Here is a 27,302-nt window from a genome sequence, read left to right as displayed (position 1 = left end):
AAGTGACTCCCGATTCCTTTTTAATTCACCTCGAACACGCACTTTAAAGAAAAATCTAAATAAATGAAGTCTGCAGTATTAAGAATGGCTGATCTGGAAGTTGGACAAGCTTTAAAGACAGTATATCAACGGATGGAACAAGGGTTCTTGCGACGCCCTCCGGTAAGACATTTTTTCAAATCTAGCATTTATTAAAACAAATGTCAACAAATCTAAGAATTGTGTTCAATTAAAATATATTTGGATTAATGCACAGTCTATGTTTGATCGAACAAAGACTAAATTAATAAAGGAAATAGCTTGTATTTCAAGTTTGTGCGCTTAAAAAAAACACACATTATATTAATGTTTGACATTGATGATTTTGAACTGATACTGTTCACGGTGTGAGAACTAGTTTAAATGTTTTCCCTCTGGGTGTGCCTTATCTTAATGATTTGATAAAACGTTGTTTATGTAAGTTATGTAAACTGGTTTACGTAATTCATTTAATTTGTCTCTCTAGAGTTGATATCGCTTATGTTGTATGTTTAGTGTAAATTTTGAGTTTTCTTAAAACAGATACTTACAGGAATTTACGGCATGTTATCGTGCCAAGTTCCTAAAAGTACATGTTTCTATGTCATTCGGTTAGCTAATTGTAATATTATTGTTTATTGTATACGTTTTAAATATTTGCACGGGACCAGGATTATTTAAGGTTGTTACTAGTTTTATGAATGTTTGGATAGATTATTTATTTGCGAGAGAAAGCAACTAGTGGGGTTACGATTGTATTTGAGTAACAACAATAAAAAAAACTGCGATATGACAATAGTGCCACCGGTTAATAACAAACTTCCATTCAACGACCTAGAAAAGGCAAAAAGTCTTGGCTTCGATAATAACGAACATACAACTTATTTGTTTTTATCTAAAGCAGTTAGAATGATCATCCGAAAATGTCGATAATGATGAAAGAAACACGGGAACGTGAAACGATAAACTCCAGCAGCAAAAGATCTGCATTATGTCATCAATCAATACCCAACAAGAAATTGGTAATTAGTGAAAGGATCAGATATTTATAACACCGAAATTTGATTGACTCTATTCAATGTTTTTTTTTTTTTTCTGAAAGAATTAATTCGATTCGTGATTTTTTTTTTTTAATCAAATTAGAACTGAAGGACACGAGTATAGATCTAATTAATTAAGACTCGTGGATGGCATACAACCATCTTAGCATCGGGTAAAAGCATTAGAATGTCTTCAAACAAGTGATCCAAATCTTAATGCAGACAGTGAGTTCATTCAACACCTTGAAATTATTGCTGAATATCAGATTACTGAAACAAAAACAAAACGTTGAAAGACGGTGTGATCTTGAAGATGTCCCCGATTCAAATGTTGATAGAAATGAATGCAGATCTGATTCTAACTATTGGATTTTTGCATACACCATTAAAATGTCCTGCATTAAGTAAATCTCGTTTTTAATAATAACTTCCTGGTAATATGGAAATCTACAAGAAAGATTAAGATATGGCTATATAATAAGAAGCTTGATTCTCAATCACATGGTTCTGGGTTCAGTCCCACTGTGTGGCACCTTAGGCAAGTGTCTTCTACTATAGCCCTGGGCCAACCAAAGCGTTGTGAGTGGATTTGGTAGACAGAAACTGAAAGAAGCTTGTCATATATATATGTGTGTGTGTGTGTGTCTTGTGTCTGTGTTTGTCCCTGTAACTTAGTGGTTCGGTAAAATAGACCGATAGAATAAGTACTAAGCTTCAAAAAAAATAATTGTAGGGTTGATTTGTTTGACTAAAATTCCTCGAGGTGATGCCCCAGCATGGCCACAGTCTAATGACTGAAACCAGTAAAAGATAAGATTCCATAAGTATTTATGATGTTGACATAAAAAGACTACAATGATCAATGTAAAATTCATTAATATTAGCTGACTTTCACATTGGTCATTATGCACAGCATGTAAGATCACATTTGCAATTAGGTAACTATAATATCCCAGAAGGTCCGAATGGATTTCAATTAAACCAGAGTTTCAAAAAGTGTGGTTTCGAACTGTGTGGTAAGTAGCTTGCTTACCAACCACATGGTTCCGGGTTCAGTCCCACTACGTGGCACCTTGGGCAAGTGTCTTCTACTATAGCCTCAGGCCGACCAAAGCCTTGTGAGTGGATTTGGTAGATGGAAACTGAAAGAAGCCCATCATATATATGTGTGTTTATATATATATATATATATATATATATATAGAGAGAGAGAGAGAGAGAGAAGGTTACAATTTTAATATCAAAGATCCCCATGGATCACACAGGTTGTAATCCTTTGAAACATATGTAGGAATAAAGTATGCAATTATAACATGCGTTTTCTCCATTCCTTAAATTCTTAAATATACTCAAATACCCAAAATTTCAAGGAGTTCCTGCCTTAAAAACAGGAACTAAACCACAGTTATTTTGTGTTCTTTGCTACATTGGTTTCTATTAACCCATTTATTCTATCAGAAGAATTTTTATTCATTAAGATAGAAGAAATACACATAATTATATATATGTGCCCCAGCATGGCTACAGCTCATGAGCTGAAACTAGATAAAATGAAAATGAAAATAAAATGAAATATATATATGTGTGTATGTTTGTGTGTCTGTATTTGTCCCCGTAACTTAGCGGTTCAGCAAAAGAGACTGATAGAATAAGTACTAGGCTTAGAAAGAATAAGTCCTGGGGTCGATTTGCTCGACTAAAGTCGGTGCTCCAGCATGGCCACAGTCAAATGACTGAAACAATTAAAAGAGTAAAAGAAAGAGTATCTCAATGATGGAATAAAATGCATTGTTTTCTAAATTTTGGTTTTTTCTTTGGAAGTTTGTTCATTTAATACTTTGAGGATGGCCAGATGTGGAGCTACCATCAGTGTTACAATGCACTTCTGGCTTCATTTAACCTCTTCAATTTATTTCTTCCTCTACAAGAATCTATCAGAATCTTGGGGAAAAACAACAATGTCTCATTCCCAAGAAGGATAACTCCTCTGATTCCCACCATCAAACTACCATTCTTATTTTATATATCTCAAAGGTGATGACAGCACTTATTCACAACCACCTTCTCCAAGTCCTGAATCCCTTTTCCTATTTAATGACCATCAGTACAGCTTTTGTAAAGCCAAATTTACAGCAGGCTGCTTTCCCTTGTCACTCACCCAATATTTGTTGTACTTGACAGTTTGAAAATAGCTTAGTTTTGCTGTACTTGAAATTACCAAAGCATTCAATCATATGCTAATCTTCTTGCAAAGCTACCTGCTTTATATTCTTCACATATTGAGATCTCCAACTGTCTTTCAGAAGGAAAGATAGATGGAGATCTGTCTTTGCTCTAGGCTTTTGACTGATAGCTTTCTGTCAGATCAAACCATTACAGCATGTGCTGATGGAACTCACTCTAATCCAGCCCACACTCTGTCAACCCTGGCAAGCCCCAAGATTTGGTTTTGCTCCCATTCTTTTCCTCCTATATTTCAATGACCTACCTGCGATCATCTCTGACAACTCCCACTCCCATGTGGATGATATCACCCTACATTCCTCTAACTTTCTGCACTCAACACTATCTAAATGCAACCTTGACACATCAAGCCAAATCTGCACTAACTCCATCAACAGAGACCTCAAAAACATTCTCCAATGGAATTATGTAGTTTTGTGTCCTTCAAAAGCACAATGTTGATATCATGTACCAAGAAACCAATATTGTATCCAACAAACTTAAACATGGATAGAACAACAGCATCAGTCTCACCAATCTTAGAAAGCCTGTATATGTTATAGGCACTGCCTCTCCCACCTGACTAAATCAGAAAAAAGAAAAACAAATGATAAAAAGTTGTCTCAACATTTACTGACAGATTCATTGAATTTGTTCTAATTGTCATTGAATGTTTAATAGTTGATTACCTATCAATTCTAAAACAAATCCTTAATAGAATAGCAGGTTGGAAATAATAATCCTTTCTACTAAAAGCACAAGGCCTGGAATTTTGGGGAAGGGGACTTGTTGATTACATCGACCCCAGTGTTTCACTGGTACTTAATTTATTGACCCTGAAAGGATGAAAGCAAAGTTGACCATGGCAGAATTTGGACTCAAAATGTAAGGATGGATGAAATGCCACTAAGCATTTTGCCCAGCAGGCTAATGATTCTGCTAGCTCACTGCCTTAATAATAATGATAATAATAATAATCCTTTCTACTATAGGCACAATGCCTGAAAATTATGGAGAGGGGGAAGAGGCTTGTTGATTACATTGACCCCAGTGTTTCACTGGTACTTAATTTATCAGCCCCAGAAGAATGAAAGGCAAAGTCGACCTTGGCAGAATTTGAACTCAGAACGCAGAGACAGATAAAATACCACTAAGTATTTTACCCAGCATGGTAACGACTCAGCCAGCTTACTGCCTTGTATTATAGTAATAATGGTTTCAATTTTTGACACAAGGCCAGCAATTTCAGGAGAGTGTGTAAGTCAATTAAATGAATCCCAGTGATCAACTGGTACTTACTTCATTGGCCCCAGAAGGATGAAAAATGAAGTCAGCCTTTGCAGAGTTTTCATTCAGAACATAAAGACAGACAAAATGCCTCTAAGCATTTTGCCCAGCATGTTAACGATTATGCCAGCTCGCCACCTTAATAATAATAATAATAATGACACCTTTTATTGGAATGAAGTTCAACATCTATATAGAAGTTAAATATTGAGTTGAGTTTATTTTTCTCTCTCACTCAGTCAATCAATCAATAATGTGAAGTGGTCAAGAAAGAAGCATTCATGTCATGGTCTCCCACACACACACACAATCCTTTCTCTTTCTTATTGGAGACACAAACAAGAAAGAGAGATATCTGATTCAGTTGACCCTAGTATATTACTGAAAGAGTAACTATAGGGAGGTGCCCCAGCACATCCACTGCAAGTGGACACTAAAACACCAAGGAATTTTTATTTATTAAAATTAACCCCCATAATGATAAGGACAATCTTTATCTAAATGATTATCAATGATCAAAAACAAATGAAGAGAGAGAACACTAAAAGTATTACTTAATTAAAATTTATTATGTTTAAAATGCTATGAAGAGTAGTGTTGTTTAGAAGTTATGAATGACAACTCTGGATATGTTTCAGGATTGCCTCCCCTGTTTTTTTTTTTGTTTTTTTTTTACAAGAGTTAATAATCTAGACCAGTGCCTCTCAAACTATCTGATGTGGCGTACCGGCAGTTTTTTTGTTGTTTTTTTTCCCTTAATGTGCCAGGGATCAGTAATATTTCTTAGTAATATTAATTCGTACCAAAAACAATATATATAATGAATATAATAAAAGTTGACAATTTCTTTATCTTATATTTATTTTGTAAACAAATAATACAATATTACATAAGCATTTTATAATGTTTCTTTCTTTTCTGGAAACTCGCTGCATACCGGCAACTGATTGCTCACAGACCGGCACCGATCCACAGACCTCCACTTTGAGTAGCACTGATCTAGATCAGTTGTTACCAACCTGGGGTCTGTGGACCTCTGGTGGTCTGCAAAGGTAGTAATGGGGGGGTCCATGAACTAAATTCAAAATTTCATATATATATATATATATATATATATGCATGTATATATTGTCAACTTTTCAGCAAATAACTTTATCTGAAACATTCAATTTTCTTCTCCCCATGTTCACTGTACTATTTTCATCAATTTTACTTAAGATACAATACAGGCCAATACTAGTTTCCTTGGAATCTGTTTGATCATGTGTGTGTGTGTGTGTGTCAACTGAAAAACTTGAAATGTTCTTTATATGGTTCACTAGTTTAGCAAGTATTTGACTGACAATCCCAGTAAATTAGAGATTTCAATGTAGAGATCCTTTCAAGACTATCCAACGATAATATTGATACCAACAAAACTAATTAATGTATCATAAACATCTTTTTAGACATCTACTAGCTTCGTTATTGACTTTTTTTATTTGAAAAATATTTCATTTATTTTATTTATTATTTTTTATTTTAATCTTTACAGAATTCATCTAAAATTCCTCCACGCCTTGTTGCTGTTAGTAAAACTAAACCAGTTGAAATGATCATCAGTGCTTACAATAATGGACAGTTGCACTTTGGGGAAAATTATGTACGTAACTGCTAAGTAATTCTTTTCTTTTAGTCAATTTTACTGAGTTCATTCATTTGCTTTACATCACAATCTCTAACTAATACATGTATACCTTGTCCTTTACTTACGACCAAGTTCCATTCTAACTGACAGGCCATAAGTTGATCTGGTTGTATGTCAGATTTATATTTTTCAACACTATTCTCATTCAAACACAACTGATACTTGAAAGCGGCTGAGTGAGAGGCAGTGATGGGCATTGGATGCCTGGGTCTGAAGGAGACCTGCATTGCCAGAAGCTGCCATAGTTATCACACACACACAGCTGCCCAATGTCTGAAAATTTATCTTTTATCATATTTTTTATAAGACAAATTTTTCCTCATAGTAATATTTAGTGTCATTTCCTGTTTCCTTACAGATCATACACTTCTTGTAAGCTGTCTTCTTTTGTCATTCAGACACTGACATGATACATCTAAATAGTCTGAAATTCTCTTTGTAATTCTTCTTTCTTTGTTCCCAAGTTATTTCTACAAAGGATATCTCTCTTTCTCTTTTTTCTCTTTTTACTTGTTTCAGTCCTTTGACTGCGGCCATGCTGGAGCACCGCCTTTAGTCAAGCAAATCGACCCCAGGACTTATTCTTTGTAAACCTAGTACTTATTCTGTCGATCTCTTTTGCCGAACCGCTAAGTTACGGGGACATAAACACACCAGCATCGGTTGTCAAGCAATGTTGGGGAGACAAACACAGACACACAAACACATATATATATACATATACATATATACAACGGGCTTCTTTCAGTTTCCGTCTACGAAATCCACTCACAAGGCTTTGGTCGGCCCGAGGCTATAGTAGAAGACACTTGCCCAAGGTGCCACGCAGTAGGACTGATCCTGGAACCATGTGGTTGGTAAGCAAGCTACTTACCACACAGCCACTCCCATGCAAGCCACTTACCACACAGCCACTCTACACACAATAATTTTATAAATTTGTATCATTGCAATATTTTTTTTCCCACACAGATTCAGGAGATAGAAGCAAAAGGAAACCATCCTGATGTAAGTAAACACTTAAAAACTTCAACTGCAAATTATCCAAATAGTGAACCACTAATACATTAAGTAGCTTAAACCAGTAGTTCTCAGGTAGGATCCAAAGTAGTAAATTAGAGATCCACAGTAATAGTTTAAGGGTCCATGAAAATACTTTGCTTCAAATATATTTATTGCCAGAAACAGCTATATTTTTTCTCTAACGTTTTACATAGTTCAACATGTTTCCAGCGACTGAAACATGTTCTCTCAGAGAGTACCATTGCAGGAATTTCAAAAGAAGTTTATAAAACTAGTTATTAAACATTGAATAAAAATAGTAGTCCATCAGAATGAAACAGTAATCAAAAGGGTCCTTAGATAAAAAAAAAATGGTCAAAAACCCCTGGTTTAAACTGTAAATTGTTGAAATAATAAACCATTAATACAATGAACAGCTTAAGAAGTAAATAGCTGAAATGGTAAACCAATGATATACTCAATTGTTTAAAACTGTTAAGCGTTTGAAATAGTAAAGCACTAACACAGTAAACAGTATGAATGGTTAACTACTGGCACAGTTAACTGTTCAAACTGGTAAACTATGGACAGTTGTTTTAATCCTTTAGCATATAAACTGGCCACATCAGGCCTAAGTGTTTTTTATTCTTTATGTTCAAACCAGCTAGATCCAGCCTCTTACACCTATCCTACAATAAAATTAAATTAAATCAGAATCTCATAGCTACAAGATAATGCATGATTAATCAAAACAATGTGAATAAACAAGAATTTACATTTGACAGTAATCTGAATGCTAAAGGATTAAACCATAAAATGTTGAAATGGTAAGCCGCTGGAACAGCAGTTAACTGTTTAAATTGTAAATAGTTAATGTGATAAACAATTGATATTGTGAGCTTGGGTAAAGAGAGAGTTCCATAGAGATGCAGTATTGTGGCAATGAGATGAGAAAAATGCTAAGTGCAGGTTTCAGAAATAGTAACCATCTCTTCAGAAAAAGTTATATCTTGGCAAACTGACAGTGTAAATGAAGCAAGGGCATAGACTTCCTGTTTTTAGAGCTATTTCCTTAAAAGAACAAAACAAAGCAGGAGAGGAGATAGCACTTGTAGATTCCTATCTTCTTCCATAATACAAAGATGAGTCAGCAAGTAATGCATTTGTTATTGGCATTACTTTTTGACTTGTCCTCATTTATACAAAGGTGAATCAAAAAGTAATGCATATAAAATTTTAAACCAGTTTATTCACATTTTTCAATATTCTTATGGAAGGGATGCATAGGAATGTATGTTATTAAAATAAAACAAATTTAAAATTTAACAGTTATCGCCAAGCCAACATGGCAATCCAAAATAATAGGACGAATGCTGCTGTTGAGTAGCTCCAAGAGGCCTGCTGGGTTCACCTGCTCTACATTGCTAAAAGGCAATACCTCAAAACTAGTCTGTAGATGTCAGACCAGCAAGGTGAAGCGGCTGACCTCCCCTGTTTGAAGGTTATAAAGGACACAGGTTCGTGTGTCACATAGCTAGCTAGAGGTGATGGCCTCTTGGAGCTAATCAACGACAGCATTCGTCCTATTTTTCTTTGGACTGCCATGTTGGCTTGGCGATAACTATTAATATCTAGTACCGCTGCCGTAGTCTCCTTTAAAGATACTTGGAAATATTAATATTTCTATTTTTGAAATTCTGTTATGAAAATCAATTTCTAGTTTTCTTTTCCCATCCTTTTATTGTCTTCCATTTTTCAGATTGTAGCTCAATGTGAAAATATCAAATGGCATTTCATTGGCAACCTGCAGCGTAACAAAATAAATAAATTACTTAGTAAGTATATAGTTACATACTTAGATAAGTTTTGACTTGCATTGGCCTAGGCCATGTCTAACTTAAAAGCACCTCCTGGATGTGTGTGTGTGTGTGTGTGTGTGTGTGTGTGTGTGTGTGTGTGTTCAGAGGTGCACCCCAATGTGTTTGTACATTTATTATTTGAAAAGTAAAAGTACTAAAGTGCCTGGTATGTAATTTTAAATTAAATGTATTGGGAGACTTTTATATGTGGTAGTGACTAGGAAGAAGTTTTTGACTTGCAATAAGTAGAATTAAAACCACAATACATATTAAATACTCATTTTTGTTCTCATTGTTTACACAGTTCTTTGTGCCATAGCATAATATATATATGTAATATGTATGTATACACACACACACACACGCACCATATTTACTCATTAGTGGCACTCCAGTTTTTTCAGTTAAAATCCAGTCTAAAATTGTGTTTTATACATGAGAATAAATATGTTGTGTATCGTCGTCGTCGTCGTCGTCGTTTAATGTCCGCTTTCCATGCTAGCATGGGTTGGACGATTTGACTGAGGACTGGTGAAACCGGATGGCAACACCAGCCTCCAATCTGATTTGGCAGAGTTTCTACAGCTGGATGCCCTTCCTAACGCCAACCACTCAGAGAGTGTAGTGGGTGCTTTTACGTGTCACCCGATATATATTAACTCACACATAATTAAAAGAAAATCACAGAGAGAGGTGGGGTGTGTGGAACAGGGCAGAGGGTGGAGCAAGAGAAAAGTAAAAGCAGGAGAGGGCATGGGGTAGTAGGGGAAGACAAAGTTTCATGTGCATGTGTGTGGATTAGCAGCATTTCATAGTCCACTTTTCCATGCTTGCATGGGTCAGATGACCAAAGCTTGTGAGTGGATTTGTTAGGCGGAAACTGAAAGAAGCCTGTCGTATATATATGTATATATATATATGTATATATATATATATGTGAGTAAAAATAAATACAAAAAAAGGGTTTTGTATGATCGTGTATAGAGGAATATATTATTTTATTTAAAAGAGTTCCAACTCTGTCTGTTTTTTATGTTTTATTTATATTCTTGTAAAATTAATGTGGGATATAGAATATGGAATATATAATATATAATATAAAAATGGATGGTACAATGAAATGAAGTATTGAATGTCTTATTGAATATATGGAATATGTCTTATTGAATATATGCAATATTGAGTGTTCAATATAAAGGATTAAATATATATGTATGTGTGTGTATATGTTTGTATGTCTGTGTTTGTCCCCCCCCCCCCCCAACATTGCTTGACAACCGATGTTGATGTGTTTACATCCCCATAACTTAGCAGTTTGGCAAAAGAGACAGATAGAATAAGTATTAAGCTTACAAAGAATAAGTCCTGGGGTCGATTTGCTCGGCTAAAGGCGGTGCTCCAGCATGGCCGCAGTCAAATGACTGAAACAATTAAAAGAGAGAAAAAAAAGAGTAAAAGAGAATACATGCAGGAAACATGTATGGGGTCTCCTTATATGCATTTCCTTAAACACAAGCACACACACACACACACACACACACACATATATATATATATATATATATATATATATATATATACAGTGGCATTGTGGTGCCAACAGGATATGAATCATTGACCCTTCAGTTTGTAGTCCAATAGTCTTTTGACTAGACTTTAGCCTGCTGAGCTTATCTCTCATTATATACATGAACCACGGAATTGGTAGTCCTGGTGTGGTTCAGTTGAGGATGATGATGATGATGATGATGATGATGAGGTGATGATGGTGGTGGCGGTGGTGGTGGTGGTGGTAGTAAAAGGAGAGGTATGAGGTGCTAAGATGACCTGATTTGACCTGTCTACTGTTCTGATGGAACAATTGAAGAACAAGTGTAGAGTTTGGAAACTACCAATAACCACTGACTACATCCCCATCAAACCAGGCATCTACATGCATGTGTGTGCGTGCGTGAGCATCTGAGCATGCGTGTAAGTGTTCACATCAGTCTGTCTAAGTGTGTATATATATCTACACACATACACACATATATATATATACACACACACACACATTAACATGTGTATACACACTCTGGGAAGAAAGCTTTTCAATAACAATTAGTTGCTAACATTAACAGTAATTAACTTCCACTACATATCTCTGTCTATCTGTATGTATGTGTATATATAGTAAATATATATATATATATATATATATACAAAAACAATATATGAGTATATGCATATATATGTACATGTATGTATATACGTTCATCCACATGTACATATAGATACATAACTGGGTACATGACGTGGCAAAAGAACAAGGACAAAAATGATAAACAAGGTGCAACAAACAAGCAGGCCACATAGAAACATCCCCTTCATCAGCTGCCATATATATGTGTGTGTGTGTGTGTGTGTGTTAAGAGAAAGAGACATTATAAATCCATATTTCTTTAGGCAAATATAACAAATGTAAGCCTATCTAGTTTACAAACTACTTTTTCCAAGTATAATATATCTGATGGTATTTCATTAGAGGACATATTTTTACAGCTGGATGTCCTATCTATTGTTATGCACTAAACAATGGTGATACAACTGTCAAATCTATCCAGATTAGAATCATATGAATATCTGAGATGAGTTGCTGTTCTTCATAAGATTATAAATTTTCAGGCTATTAACCTTTCTTTTGAAATGAAAAATCTTTCATATGTAAATGAGATCAATAGTCTGCAAAATACTAATCTTATTACTTGGTCATTAGTACTTGTACCAGAGCCTAAGCTCACTGGAAGTCTCACTGTCTGCTTGCTGCTTGGCAAATATTTATCAGTTCAATTTTCATATGATTACAGCAGTGGGATATTCCACTCTGTGGTAATTACTCACAGTAATCTCAATAGAGCTGTTGAGAGTTAAGTAGTGTTTTGACTGTGAACTCAGTGCAGTGCTAATGACAAGCTATGAATTGCTGTCCTCTCAGCTGATCATCATAGCTCTCAATATCTTTGATGAAGACTATATCTGAGATAATTCTGAATTATTTGTACCAGAACATTTCACCTCTTTTCAAAGCATGCTACTCTTCAGAATAATTGTTCTGAGAGACTACCAACCAATACATTAAAAATGAAAGAAATAGGTTGTAAATTAGATATCATCATCGTCATCATCATGGCCATCATCACCATTTAATGTCTGTTTTCCATGTTGGCATGGGTTGGATGGTTTGACAGGAGCTGGCAAGCCAAAGGGCTGCATTTGGGCTCCACTGTCATCTTTGGCATAGTTTCTACGACTATATGCCCTTCATCATCATCATCATCATCATCAATACCTACCGCTTTACAGAGTGCCCTGGGTGCATGCTCAAGATACATGCCCAAGGTGTCTCACAGTGTGACTGAACCTAAGGCCACACAGTTGGAAAGCAAGCTTCTTAACCACACAACCATGCCTGCACCTATTACTGTAAAATGAAAAAAAAAAAAAGGAAAAAATGGTCTTCATTAGAATGACTTTTGATCTTTGGTTTGTCCAATCAACACTGACTTGCAACTAAACAACAACAACAACAACTAAATGTTTCTTGGTTTTATGTTTGTCTTGTTTCTTTTTCAGATACTCCAAATTTATTTATGGTTGAATCCGTAAACTCCATAAAATTAGCAAATTCTTTGGACCAGTCCTGCAGCAAATACCAATCCCTTGTGCCTCTCCGTGTGATGGTTCAAATAAATACAAGTGCGGAGGAAAGTAAGTTGGTTTCCTTCAACCCCCCTTTTCAAATCCTGTATTAAATCCAGTAGAGCTCGGAATTTAGAATGAAAAGCTCCAAGTAGATAGGATAACTATTGGGTTGATTGTTTTCATCATCATTATCATCATTTGGTGACCTCAGTAAAACAGAACTTACTAATACTTAGTGTAGTAATGCAGGATGATGAGTTCTTCTCCTGAGCTCATAATTTTGCATTAACACATCAATGTCCTACACCTTTTGGTACCTCAGTCCTGTAATATGATTAATTCAAAACAATATAAACAAACATTCTATTTGACAGAATAAACCATAAGCTGAAAGGTTAAATGCATAAATAATTTATTGTTAGAATTGTTACATATAGGCGCAGGAGTGGCTGTGTGGTAAGTAGCTTGCTTACCAACCACATGGTTTTGGGTTCATTCCCACTGCGTGGCACCTTGGGCAAGTGTCTTCTACTATAGCTTCGAGCTGACCAAAGCCTTGTGAGTGGATTTGGTAGGCAGAAACTGAAAGAAGCCCGTTGTATATATGTATATATATATATATATATATATATATATATATTTATGTGTGTGTATATGTTTGTGTGTCTGTGTTTGTCCCCACAACATCGCTTGACAACCAATGCTGGTGTGTTTACGTCCCCATAACTTAGCGGTTCAGCAAAAGAGACCGATAGAATAAGTACTAGGCTTACAAAGAATAAGTCCTCGGGTCGAAATGCTCGACTAAAGGCAGTGCTCCAGCATGGCCGCAGTCAAATGACTGAAACAAGTAAAAGAGTAAAAGAGTATATGCTACTTACAACTTACTTCAAACACCATTGAGTTTGACAGACTTAGTTTCAGAATTATTTATTGTAAAAAAGACTAACATGTAATTGTCATTTGACAGCATTTCACAATGGTTTACAAAAATTTTTTTACTCACTGCCGAACATTTTAAAACAAATGCAAACGTTTTGAATCTCTGTCTGTATAAATTCAAATTGTATATTGAGAAAAGATATTTAGATATTTTAGCCTATAAATAATTTAAGCTAGAGAAAATTACTAAATACTTACTATTTTATTCTATAAATGAACACTAAAGCTATCAAGATTTCATATTTACTATTTCAGTTTGTATTTTGCACATTTAAAAAAAGTTTAATCTTTGTAGTATACACACACACACACACACACACACACACACACACATACATACATACATAGTCATGGGCTGACAATTCATTTCAGGTGCATGATGTTGTTAAACCACAAAAATGACAAAACATTGATGTCCATCACCCCTGAATGGGGTTTGGGGCAAGTTGTCTCACTTATCTATGACCTTCAGGTGTTTTAACACCTGGGGCTTTGAGAGAGTCATCTCCACCACATTAAAGATGCAGCCTACCAGCAAACAAGCAAAACACATACATTGAGTGTGTGTGTTTGATAATGTTTACAACACTAGCACTGCTTATAATTCATAATTGAATATGTATATATATATATATATATATATATATATATATATATCATCATCATCATCATCATCATCGTTTAATGTCCGCTTTCCATGCTAGCATGGGTTGGACAATTTGACTGAGGACTGGTGAAACCAGATGGCTACACCAGGCTCCAATCTGATTTGGCAGAGTTTCTACAGCTGGATGCCCTTCCTAACGCCAACCACTCCGAGAGTGTAGTGGGTGCTTTTACATGCCACCGGCACGAAGGTATTACTATTATTATTATCATTATGACTGGATTCCAACCTATTCCACAGCAACAAGTCCATCCACCAAACTTCTCAGTGCAACATTACTACCTTGAGGTTCTGGATACATCCTAGGCCAGTGTCTGCAATCAAATTGTTGATGTAAGTGCGACAACATTTTCCTCTTCTTACATCACCATGAAGTGGATTTCACAAGACTAATTTGGATACTTCTAGTTCAGGGTGGCACATGCACTGCCTTTGCCTGATCTTGCTAACTTTTGGCAGGTTTCCATAAAGAAAAATCAAAACCGAACTTCATTGCAACTGTCAAATCACTGCTATTATATGGCAGTGAAACATGGACACTGACAAAGAAGTTATCAAATGGGTTAGATGGATATATATATATATATATATATATATATATATATCATGATAGATTGCTAGCCACTACACATTCATTATTTTCTCTCTTTGTTTCTTTCTGTGTTCATTTCTGTGGAAGAGCGTAGGCTTGAAACATTAAAGACTTTTTCACTTCCCGAGCGTTATACTAATACATCTGTTTGTTGTCTACACCACCTGTCTTCATCTTTTGTTTTTTTGTGAATTCACCCCCTATATATAGATATATATATATATGTATATAAAATGTATAAACAAATGACGTAATGTATACTGAATGTAAAAACGAATGGGAGACAAACAGAAGGTCCATAATTCATCATTATTTATTGACGAATTTATTGGTACTGTTCAGTTTAATGATAAGACTGAGTGCTTCCCAATTGGCAGTGCCTGCAAAAACTTCTTTTTTTTTTTTGTGGGGAATTAGGGACAAGAGCAAACAAAACAAAACAAGTAAAATGACACAGAGTCATTTAGGATGGTAGACAAGGACAAACAGTCAAACAAAATACGGCCTTGGGACCAAGGAGACGAGAATAGTGGGTAACACTTACAAAATGTCTTGAATGATGGAGAACAGAGAGACAGAGAATTTGCGACTGGTCAGATAAGGGACCAGTCTAAGAAAGAAAGGAAAAGAGGAACTGGCAGCTGGTCACATGACAGCAGCAGGCAGAGGAGAAGGACAGCAGGGAGAGGGAGTAACAGAGAAAAAAGCAAAGGGGATGAAGGGGAAGGAGAAAGGCTAGGAATACAAGTGGGAGAGAAAGAAAAGGAATAAGTAGAAAGGCTAGAAAAGAAGTGAGAGGGATAGAGAAGCAAAAAGCAAAAGAATGAAGGAGAGAGAGAGAGAGTCACACAGGCATATAAAAAAACTTACCTGATAAATGAAAAAATATATAAACAAACAACATAACATACACTGAATATGAAAATGAACAGGAGACAGACAGAAGGTCTGTAATTCTAGTCCAAAGTCTCTATCTTATCTGATATAAACAAAATTGTTACAAACACACATATGGACGCACATACTTACATATAAGCACGACCACATAAGTGCGTGCACACATACGAGCTTGCACACACTCACATGCTCATACCGAACAGTTTCAAAACAACGCCAAATCATACATTCAAAATAAATGGAAGTGGAGAGACAAGTTACTGAAGAGATTGCAAGAGTGCAATGAAATTATTTAACAAAAAACTAAATACTGTTTATAAATTAATAAAGGACTGAACCAGTGCGTGTGTTTATTACCGGCATAATGCCTCTCCCAAGGTTTAGTTGTATTTCTTTCAACACACGTATCCACATCAAGAATCTTGCACACAAAATACACATATGAAATATGATGATATATATATATATATATATTAGTGAGTCATAATATACCATTTAGAAACCCCCTAGTTGTATCTATACCAGAGCTGACAATTTGCAAATAAGGTTTAAAGTTATAAATTCAGTAGCCATTTTCAACATCTGTGAACTTGAATAACTTACTTCAGTAACAATAGGATTGATAGGTAGTCTTGTAAGTATTATTGAACTTCTGAATGCCTCTACCAGCTGCTGTTTTGAAAGAGTTACACAATTTTGTTATTCTTTACTAAGACCTTGAAAAATAAAAAAACAGAAAATTTTTACTAGTGTTTTTATTAAAAAATATTACAAGATATTTCATTTTTGTATTTGGTTTGGAAGAATCATGTGTTGAAACAGATTTTATTATATCTCGGAAGGGTCATTACATGAATAATAAACACATGCACTGGTTAACTTTTACTTCTTTATTACTTGTTAATTGATTAACTATTTAACCAACTAACTAATTGATTGTTTGATTAATCATTTGGTTAATCAATTATGTTTGTCAAAGTCATTTCGTTACCATTTGCAACTACTTCAATGACATATCCTCTCAGCTCCAGGTTAGCTTGAAACTGGACTTCGAACATAACTGATTGATTGATTAACCCAATGATTAATCAAACAATCAATCAATTAGTTAGTCAGTCAAATAGTTTTACCAATTAACGAATAATAAAGGAGTGAAACTGATTCAGTGAAAGTGTTGACATAACGACCCTCCCAAGGTATTACAAGAGAGTATTACTTCTTTTTACACCAATGCTAAAATATCTTCAGCATTTTTCAATGTTAATGCTTTCAGGTAAAAGTGGTTGTCATCCAAATGAGGTTAAAGACATTGTGGAATTTGTCATTAACCAGTGTCCCAACTTGAAGTTCTGTGGCTTGATGACAATTGGTTCATTCAATCATGATCTCAGTAAAGGCCCAAACCCAGATTTCCAGGTATGCATTGACCTACTGAATAGAATGTTTGTTATATTCTTCATTTTAGTCTTTTGTTAGTATCTCCTATTTTCTTCCAGATTCAGTTGCACCATGGGGGATGATATTGAATTTTATTTATGCTAACCAGGCAAGCTGGTAGAAACGGCATTGAGAAAAGCTGGTAGAAAATGTGTTGAGAAAAGCTGGTAGAGAAGGCATTAAGCTGGTGGAATCATTTGTGAGTCACACAAAATGCTTTGCAGCATGTCTTTCTGTAATGTGTGTATCTATCTATATATGTATAATCTATACATATGTAAATGCAAGTTGTCTGTTTGGATGTCTGTGTCAATTTTTCATGTACACCCATTAACGAATTTACGTGAAACTTTGCATACATGTTAAAGTAACATCCAGTTTGTTACTAGGCTCATTGAAGTTTAATAAAAAATCTATAATTGGATGGCTAGGGCTCCTAGAAGGGGCCCACATATATAACCAATATATATTACTTTAACAGCCAAAGGAAATAACCCATTCATTTTCTTTTGATCCTCCTAAACACTATGAAGATCAAAGTTAATGGTTAAGGGATGGAAATTGACTACAGGTGGATTGTGCCCTAAAACATTGCAGGCCTGTGTTAATGATGAGTCCTGCAACTCCATAAAAAGTATTAAATATGTATGTAAATAAGGGCTCAGATATGGCAGTTTTGGGACTTGAACAGAAGGGCAGGCAGGCAGATGAAATTCAGCAATATAAGTTGGGCAGGTATATTTCCTCTAATGAGGGCTTTGAAATCCATGAGCAGTATCCAACAGTGGTGAATCTATCTGTACATCTTGAAAATGGCCAGCATATATATTTCACAGAAGACAATGCTTGAAACGTAGTTCTGAATCCACCAGAAACCACTTTGGCAGCTTTCTTCAAATTAATGCCAATGTGATCTGTTTACCCAAATACTGTTGTATCTTGAGGTTCCCGTATACTATACCTGGGTACACAATAGATGGAACAGACACAAGCAAGGAGCACACGTTGAGGGCTGGGAAGAACATGCTGGCTTCAGAAGTGGGGCCATCAGGTGTGTGTACACTGTGCACTCTAATCAGCAGGAGTGCTTCTTTCTGCATCTACTTCTGCACACTATCAGACCTTCAAAGAAACCTTGATCCACCAAAGCTTTGCCATGGCACACAACTTATAATAAAGAAGATGATGCTAACAGTCTTGGAGACAACAATTTTGATTGATAAAGTGAGCGATGAGCCTGTATTCATTCCTAGAATTTCACTTATTCCCTCGGATATGCCTTTCCAGTACAAGCATCTGCAATTCCCGTTGAAACTGAGCTTTGCAATGAGCATTAACAAGGCCCAGGGGCAGTCCTTGAATGTGGTAGGTTTGGACCTTTCAGAACCAGTTTTTTCCCATGGCCAACTTTGTTGGGATGCTCAAGAGTCAGCAATCCTAATCATTTGTTTATTTATGTTCCACAAAAAAATGCCAAAAATGTTGTTTATCAAGAAGCTCTGCAAACTTAATAAGATTCACCAAATCATCAAATATTTATTATTTAACTGTAAAATTTATAAGTGTTGTAAATGTATTGATAATCTACATGTTATTTTATTTTTAAATCTATATGCAAATTTATTTGTATGTCTACTGTAAAACTAAATGACAGTCTGTTTCTACAGTCATTGTAATTCTATTTCAACTCTAACGTGCCTAAGCATTATATTCTCTGGGAACACACAAAAGCCCTTTTAAGAGTTATTTACTTTGAATTGCTTACTATCTCATATCCGATTAGCTTGTTATTACGTAACATGCTTCACAATTTTGGTATTTCCTCCTAAGTTTTATATTCTCTGGGAATGCATTAAAGCCCTTTTCGGGGCTACTTTATTTGAGTTCTTACTATCGGGTAACTAATTTCATGTTATTACGTAACTGACTTCATGATTTGGGTAGTCATAAGTTATTAGGATTTCCTTAAGACAAGATCCTGTGTAAGACAGTTTGGTATTCTCTGTAAATGCACAAAAACCGTTTCAAGGGCTACATACTTCGCATTGTTGTTATTGGATTAGTGAAATAATTATGAGAATGGAACCAAGGGATAAGCCCTGCTTTTCCTGGAATTACTGGGTACATCAGCTATATATATATATATATATATATATATTAAATGATATAATGATGCTGATCTCAAAGCTTGTAAACATTGGCTCAGACTAATGAACCAACTTCTCTGTTAGCTTTCAGTAATGTTTTAAACACACATACTTCTCTCTCTCTCTCTCTCTCTCTCTCTCTCTCTCTCTCTCTCTCTCTCTCTCTCTCTCTCTCTCTCTCTCTCTCTCTCTCTCTCTCTCTCTCTCTCTCTCTCTCTCTCTCTCTCTCTCTCTCTCTCTCTCTCTTATACATGCATGGAAATATACGCATGTGTATGCACCCGTACTGCTGAAATGAATTTTCAGATTTTAACTTAGCATGGTTTTTGTTTTGCTTGTCCTCTGCAGAAATTAATCTCATGCAGAGCTGAAGTTTGTGGGCATTTTCATCTATGTCCTGAGGAAGTTGAATTGAGTATGGGAATGTCAAATGATTTTGAACATGCAGTAAGTTCTATAATTCAACTCTTTCTATTATTTAATTCTATGCAATCTGGCTGGGTAACCATGTACCTCTTCCACAGCAAGACACCCGTTTCTGTCTCACTATATCCTTTCATCGTCTGACACAAGATCATCTCCTCCACTGCCCCATCCCCTCTCAAAGGATCTTTGTCTTGCAAGTTACTTGGTGACCCTGTCAGTGCTGATGCCATGTAAAAAGCACTCAGTCCACTCTGTAGGGTGGTTGCTGTTAGGAAGGGCATCCAGCAATAAAAACCCTGCCGAAACAGACTCAGACGTCTGGTGCAGGCTCCTGTCTGGCCAGCTCCTGTCAAACCATCCAACCCATGCCAGCATGGAAAGCATACATTAAATGATGATAATGATGCTGATACCAAAGCTTGTAAGCATTGGCTCAAACTAATGAGCCAACTTCTCTGTTAACTTTCAGTAATGTTTTAAATACACTCACTCACTCACTCACTCACTCACTCACTCGCTCGTTCATACATGCATGGAAATATATATATATATTTATGTAAGCAGTCACTCCCGAATTAAATTCGACAACTGGCACCCATGCCAACGTCGTCTCCTTCATTGGACATGAAACTCGGCTTCCAAAGACCTGTTGGGGCAAGCGAAAGCGAAATCGTGATGGCACCTGTGCCCAGCGTCGCCTTCCTGGCACTTCTGCCAGTGGCACATGTAAGACATTCGAGCGAGATTGTTGCCAGTGCCGCTGGACTGGCTTCTGTGCAGGTGGCACGTAAAATACACCATTTTGAGCATGGCCGTTGCCAGTACCTCCTAACTGGCCTTCGTGCCAGTGGCACATAAAAGCACCCACTACACTCTCGGAGTGGTTGGCATTAGGAAGGGCATCCAGCTGTAGAAACTCTGCCAAATCAGATTGGAGCCTGGTGTAGCCATCTTGTTCACCAGTCCTCAGTCAAATCGTCCAACCCGTGCTAGCATGGAAAGCGGACGTTAAACAATGATGATGATGATGAATCACACGGACATACATATACACTCAGACGCAAGCTTACATACTCACATATATATACTTACACAATCATACATTTTTACAAAGATTAATACAGTCACTCTCTTTCCCTCTCTCTCACACATACATACCTCTCCCCTCCCTCTCTCTCACACATACATACCTCTCCCCTCCCTCTCTCTCACACATACATACCTCTCCCCTCCCTCTCTCTCACACATACATACCTCTCCCCTCCCTCTCTCTCACACATACATACCTCTCCCCTCCCTCTCTTCCCCCTCTTTCTCTGTGTAATAACTCAAAGTTTATTAATAACTAGCTTAAAAGCTGCCTTCCATGCAAACTTTTAAGCTATCTCCTGTGGAGTGCTAATTGGACCTGCTAAGGAGAGCAAAATAGCATCACTATAATACATCTATAATGACTGTATGCGCCGGTGGTGTTTGATCAGAGGTTAAAGGACAGATGAGCATTAATTCTGTAATGTAATCATTCTATTGTTCTGTCCCAGTTTGAATCCCAACTGTTGGTGAATTTGTCTCAAAGTTCTTATTGCGATGTAAAATTAACGAAGTGAATGTCATTTAGCTCCCCGTTGATCTCTGACGTCATCCGACAAACACCAACCAAGATGGCAGGAATCAGTCAAGCTTTACCTGCTAGAAATAGCAACCCAAATGCTTTTAAATCAAATCCCAATGCTAGATGTTCAAGAACTAAATGAAGGGCAGGTTTTCAATCCCGGGATCATCCTGATTCCAAAATGTCTATGTTGAGCAAATGTAGACTGAGAGGTCCCAGATAGAGAGAATTTCACATTTATTATCTAGTATATATAAATCACAGTGTGTGTGTGTGTGTGTGTGTGTGTGTGTGTGTGTGTGTATTGACTAATGCATACATTTCCACAATTCTCAACCGATTTTCACCAAACTTTACACACTTATGTGCCAAGGATGGTCATGCACTGCAACATTTTACCCAGAGCTCCTGTGTAAATGGAAAAACCTGGAAAAACAGTGGTTTACACAGGTTTTCTCTAATTCATTGTATATATATAGTCTTTTAGCATGTAGGGTCTTCCATACTATTTTAATCTATATGGTTGTATATTGGCTTTAGAGAATATTTTTTAGTGGTTTTCACATTTTTTGATTTATTATTTATTTATATATTGTAATTTTGTATTATTAATTTCTATATTTTTTTATATGTGTATTGGTGTATATTGTTTTAGGGTTTTGGTTAGAGAATATTATAAAAGTGAAAGGATTTTGTTTATATATTTCAACTATTTTCCATACTTTTTTAATCTATATGGTCCTGTATTTGCATTATAGAATATTTTTTAGTTGCTTACATATTTTTTTGATTTATTATTTATTTATATGTTAAATAGGCCGAAGGATGGGTGTGTTTGCTAGTTAGTAATATAACCATTTTCTTATTTTACAGATTGAATCAGGAAGCAGTAATGTTCGTGTGGGTAGTCTCATTTTTGGTGCTCGTTCATATCCTGCAAAAGCTCAAGGAGACAACCATCTCACAAATAGTGACGAGAAATCAAAATGATAAACCTTAACTCAAGAAGTATTCTTTATTAAACTGTATGACTTAGAACTTTCCATTTGACTAAAGTAGGCAACAAGAATCATTTTGAAATTCCTTAAAGAGATTTATACAGCATTCTAGTCTAGGACAACATCTACAAGTAAACTGAACCATATGAAACATGTTATATTTAACTGTTTGGCATTCAGATTACTCTAATACATGTCAAGTTGATTTATTCACATTATTTTGAATTAATTATGCTTTGAGATTTCAATAATGCAATTGTTTATTTTTAGAATGACATTGTTGTGTAGGTACAAGAAGCTAAGATCTAGCTGGTTTTAACATAAAACAGATTGGATATTTTGGCTGAATATGTCCAGGTTAAATGCTAAAGGGTCAAAAATAAAAACTAGAAAAAATATTGCTGTTGACTCTTTGGAAAAAAAAATGTTTCCATCAAGAAATGTTTAATGACGTTGACGAAAATAAAACAAAGGATTTAATTTTTTTAAATCTGTCTTTTTCTTTCATGAAGAGTACTTCCTGACCACATACCTTCAGGTTCTCTCTTATGACATAACACCTTGGTCAAGTGTCTTCTACTATAGCTCCAGGCCAACAAAAGTCTTGGGAGTGGCTTTGATAATTGGAAACTAAAAGGAGCCTGTCATGTGTGTAAGTCTTGACAATGTGTGATGGTTGCAAATAGGTGTCACCATCATACAAGTGGCATTATTTGTTTGAGCAGAGGATGGGTGTGAGCACTCATACCCCACCTGCTTTTTTTTGCCTTTTTTTTTGTCAAAAATTTCTTTAAACTCCTATGTTTTTGATATCAGAGATTACAATTTTGAAAAAAAAAACACATTTTCAAAATTTTAATTTCATCCCTTCACACCTCCATTTTCTTTACTTTTCACCTTTTTTCGAATTTTTTTTTTTAATTCACATGAGAAAAAAAGGAGATTTCAAATCTGGAAAATATTTTTTTTTTAATTTCAAATTTTGTGTAGAGACCTGTATATGGTTTTGTACTTGTACATATATATTTTCATTTGTTCCTTATGTATTTTATTTTTCATCTGTATATGTGTAAATGCCACAACATTCCACAAATGGCATTTTAACAAAAAAAAGGCACTGAAATAGTCTGTTTTTATTTGTGTGTGTGTGTATGAAGGCATGTGGCCTTGTGGTTAGGGTGTTGCATTCACAAGATCATGGTTTCAATTTCTGAACTGGGCAACGCATAATGTTCTTGAACAAAAAAAAAAACTTCATTTCACATTGCTTCAATTTACTCAGCTGTAAATAAATAATCCATCCTGTTCTGGAGAAATGTGATCTCGTTCACTTAGACAGTATGGAAACTGAGTTCCAGGACTGATGACAGAAAAAGTCAAGGGGATTTGTGTGTGTGCATGCGTGTGTGCGTTGACTTTAAATGTATTTCATTAAATACAATTGTGACTTCTGGTGTGTCACCATTGGCTGTTTCAGCATTACCATCTACGTCAGTGTCGAAAATTTGAAGAAAATCTAGTTAAAGTTTGAAATAATTCAACTGGTTAGAGAATTTTCTTGTAAACTTGTCAACTTGTGTTTTGCTCATGGCAGCATACTTCTAAGCTGTCTGAAGCATGACAACTGTTTCAGTCACTGTTTTCCCTAGCAGAAAGCAATTTCACAGAAGCATGCTGTTCCTCTGTTTCAGCCACCACAAAAATCAACGAATAGTGGGGAAGCATTGCAGAAGGAAGACACACCACATAGCTGTACAACTTCACTTGATGACACCAGTTGGTAGACTGATGCCTGAGGGTTGCATCAAGTGGCTTCTAGCAGCAGAAGCCCAAAGTACAACAAGCTTGTCCCACCGAAAATGTTTCTGGTTACTTTTGGGTGTCCCCTTGTAAATCATCTGGGCTATATCATCATAGAGATAATCATTGCATAGATATTGCATAATTATACATTGAGCTAATTGTTGCTTTAATTTTCCAGCTCACTCCTGTTTCACTTTGTGGTCAAAGTAAAACAATAGCCAGCAAGATATTGAACTTGTGCTTTGCAGTTTCTATCAAAGCAATTGCTCTGCTTATCTGACAAATATCCATCTTCTCCGCTCATTATTCCTGGGAAGGTCATGGGCATAGAGTCCTCAGGCACCTCTTCCATAGGGTCCTATCAGAAAAAAACCATCATTACACTTTCTGGCTGGATTTTCAAGCATAAACAACTGAGAGTATGGAGGAATATTAAGTAATGGTCAAAAGAGTATGACCACGAATACAAGTAGTTGAAATGGGGTTTCTTCCAAAGAATCTCTTGAGTAGTATTACGTGACAGAGCATAGCTCAGAGATCAGGGAGTCTCTCCAGATGGCGCTGCAATTTCTCTGCATTGAGAGGTCTTAGCTCCTGGCCTATGGATGTGTAATTAGAAAGTCACAGGATAAAATCACAAGATAAATTTGTTGCATTTAATGGTATGCATGTGAGGCTGTGTGTGAATGATGAAACAACATCATGCAAACATTAAATAGTAAGATAGAGAAATAATTTTTTTATTCTCAAACATGTGATAATGCTAATAAATAGTGTGATCAGGATAAAATATCCATACATTGCAGAAAAATACGTTTTTATTTATTAGCATTATCACGCATTTGAGAATAAAAAAATTCATTTCTCTATCTTTCAATACATCTCAATGCTTCTATAACAAACTTTGTTTACTTTCTTTGTATATTAAATAGTAAATTTAATTTCACTGCACAAGTAATGTTCAGGTGGTCATAAATTACATAATTTCTACATCAAGTCAATACAATTGAAAGAATAACTCTGCAACATTCATCAATAGTTGAATACAAAAGCTTTGTACTGAAGCTTACCAAGACAGGTAAAAGATATACAAATTAAATTCATATCGGTCAACTATAATGACATATCCAGGTTGAGCAGGGGTTGTAAAAACAATTATTATAATAGCAAGAAAGTGTGTGGGGTTGGTCTGTGGGTTGTCACACACTGAAAGTTGGTGCTAAATACAAGCCTTTATATAACTTTTGTACCAGAACATTCCAGAAGGATCTAACATGTGAAATCTGACTGCTGATTGGCCAATAACTCGGCTTCACATATAAACAAAGTTATGCTATGTCATGAGTTAAACTTTGCAAATTGATGACTCAGTTTCAAGTCTTGCTACAGATTTTTCAAGCTGAGTCAATTGACAGGAGACCTAGGGGTAGAGCAAGAATGAGATGGTTGGATAATGTCTATAATCTCAGCAGGTCACACATGGGAATCCAGTTGGAAAGTGTTCTTGGACAAATATCAATTTTTTATTGTTTAAATTACTTCTGTTGGCATTTTATTTCATTGAGTCTAATGTGATCAGAGGTAAAAATCGATCACAGAATGATTTTGAACTTGGACAGTGAGATGGTATGCTTATTAGCAAAAATAAAATATCTGCAGCATCTGACAGGCTTTCTACAGTGTTGGGAGTACAAAATAATTGTTACAATTTGCAATAATTCAGTGAAAAGGAATATATTTTATAGAAGAGAGAGAGAGAGAAAGAAAGAAAAAACATCAATGCAAAATCAAGAGCCTCAAATGGTCACACAGATAGTGATTCTATCAAATGAAGGAGAAGTAGAGAGAAGGGGAAAGAAATCCATTGTTAATAGAATTTGCGCTCAGCAATAGCCAGCATAAATATTCTTTTCTACTCTAAGCACAAGGCCCGAAATTTTGGGTGAGGGTGCCAGTTGATTAGATCAACCTCAGTACGCAACTGGGTGAAAGGCAAAGTCGACCTTGGCGGAATTTGAACTCAGAATGTAAAGACAGATAAAATACTGCTAAGCATTTCGCCCAGTGTACTAACATTTCTGCCAGCTCACCGCCTTGGGGATAATAAATATTGATCCGACTAAAGTGGACAGAAATAAGTTTCATTATTCATTGCTAGTGTAGCAGGGATTTGAAACCGAACCGCCAGGTAGCCGGCTGTGCATGACAACCGAACCACAATAGTATCACTTGATCAGTCTATTAAGCAACCAATCAGCCAAGCCACCATATGATTCAGCCTTCTAGAATCTTTTTGTACCCCATTAAAAGGCTGTTTTTTGGCAGTAATTGTAGAATGTTGAAACAGCTGCACGATATGTCACCATTCTTTCTACCACCAGACAACCCAGAAAGACAATTTAGACAGATGACATAGAAGACAAGAATCTCCGTTACCATGAATGTAGCACTATTGTTTCCACTTATGTTGGGTCAGCCATGTGTTGCTATATCAGCAAGCTTACCATAAACTCCAAGCAGTATATCTCTCCCAGTATACTCTTTTACCTGTTTCAGTCATTTGACTGCGGCCATGCTGGAGCACCGCCTTTAGTCGAGCAAATCAACCCCAAGACTTATTCTTTGTAAGCCTAGTACTTATTCTATCGGTCCCTTTTGCCAAACCACTAAGTTACAGGGACGTAAACACACCAGCATCGGTTGTCAAGCGATGTTGGGGGGGGGGACAAACACAGACACAAACACACACATATATATATACATATATACGACGGGCTTCTTTCAGTTTCCGTCTACCAAATCCACTCACAAGGCTTTGGTCAGCCCGAGGCTATAGTAGAAGACACTTGCCCAAGGTGCCACGCAGTGGGACTGAACCTGGAACCATGTGGCTGGCAAGCAAGCTACTTACCACACAGCCACTCCTGCACCTATGTAATTATTACTGTTTAACTTTAATTGCAATAATAAAATCTCCTGTTAAA

General features: G+C 36.0%; 1 protein-coding gene across 3 annotated transcripts; it reads left to right on the top strand.

The window, feature by feature from the left end:
* Positions 1 to 24: 24 nt before the first annotated feature.
* On the top strand, positions 25 to 23,005 carry LOC106873174 (pyridoxal phosphate homeostasis protein). Of its 3 annotated transcripts, XR_016244232.1 has the most exons (9): positions 25 to 162; positions 6,103 to 6,210; positions 7,228 to 7,263; positions 9,017 to 9,092; positions 12,729 to 12,863; positions 17,169 to 17,311; positions 17,392 to 17,531; positions 19,828 to 19,926; positions 22,391 to 23,005. XR_016244232.1 is itself a non-coding variant. In XM_089362421.1 (8 exons), the coding sequence occupies exons 1-8, from the start codon at positions 64 to 66 to the stop codon at positions 22,505 to 22,507; spliced, it is 813 nt and encodes a 270-aa protein (XP_089218547.1). In that variant the 5' UTR covers positions 25 to 63; the 3' UTR covers positions 22,508 to 23,005. The 3 variants fall into 3 exon arrangements, 2 of the variants coding, with proteins under 2 accessions (XP_089218547.1, XP_014775889.1); XM_089362421.1 differs by lacking the exon at positions 17,392 to 17,531; XM_014920403.3 differs by lacking the exons at positions 17,392 to 17,531; positions 19,828 to 19,926.
* Positions 23,006 to 27,302: the final 4,297 nt, after the last annotated feature.

The sequence above is a fragment of the Octopus bimaculoides genome, chromosome 14 (genome assembly GCF_046866305.1).
Source record: "Octopus bimaculoides isolate indiv1 chromosome 14, ASM4686630v1, whole genome shotgun sequence".
Taxonomy (NCBI): Eukaryota; Metazoa; Mollusca; class Cephalopoda; order Octopoda; family Octopodidae; genus Octopus; species Octopus bimaculoides.
This window is presented reverse-complemented; position numbering and strand designations above follow the sequence as displayed.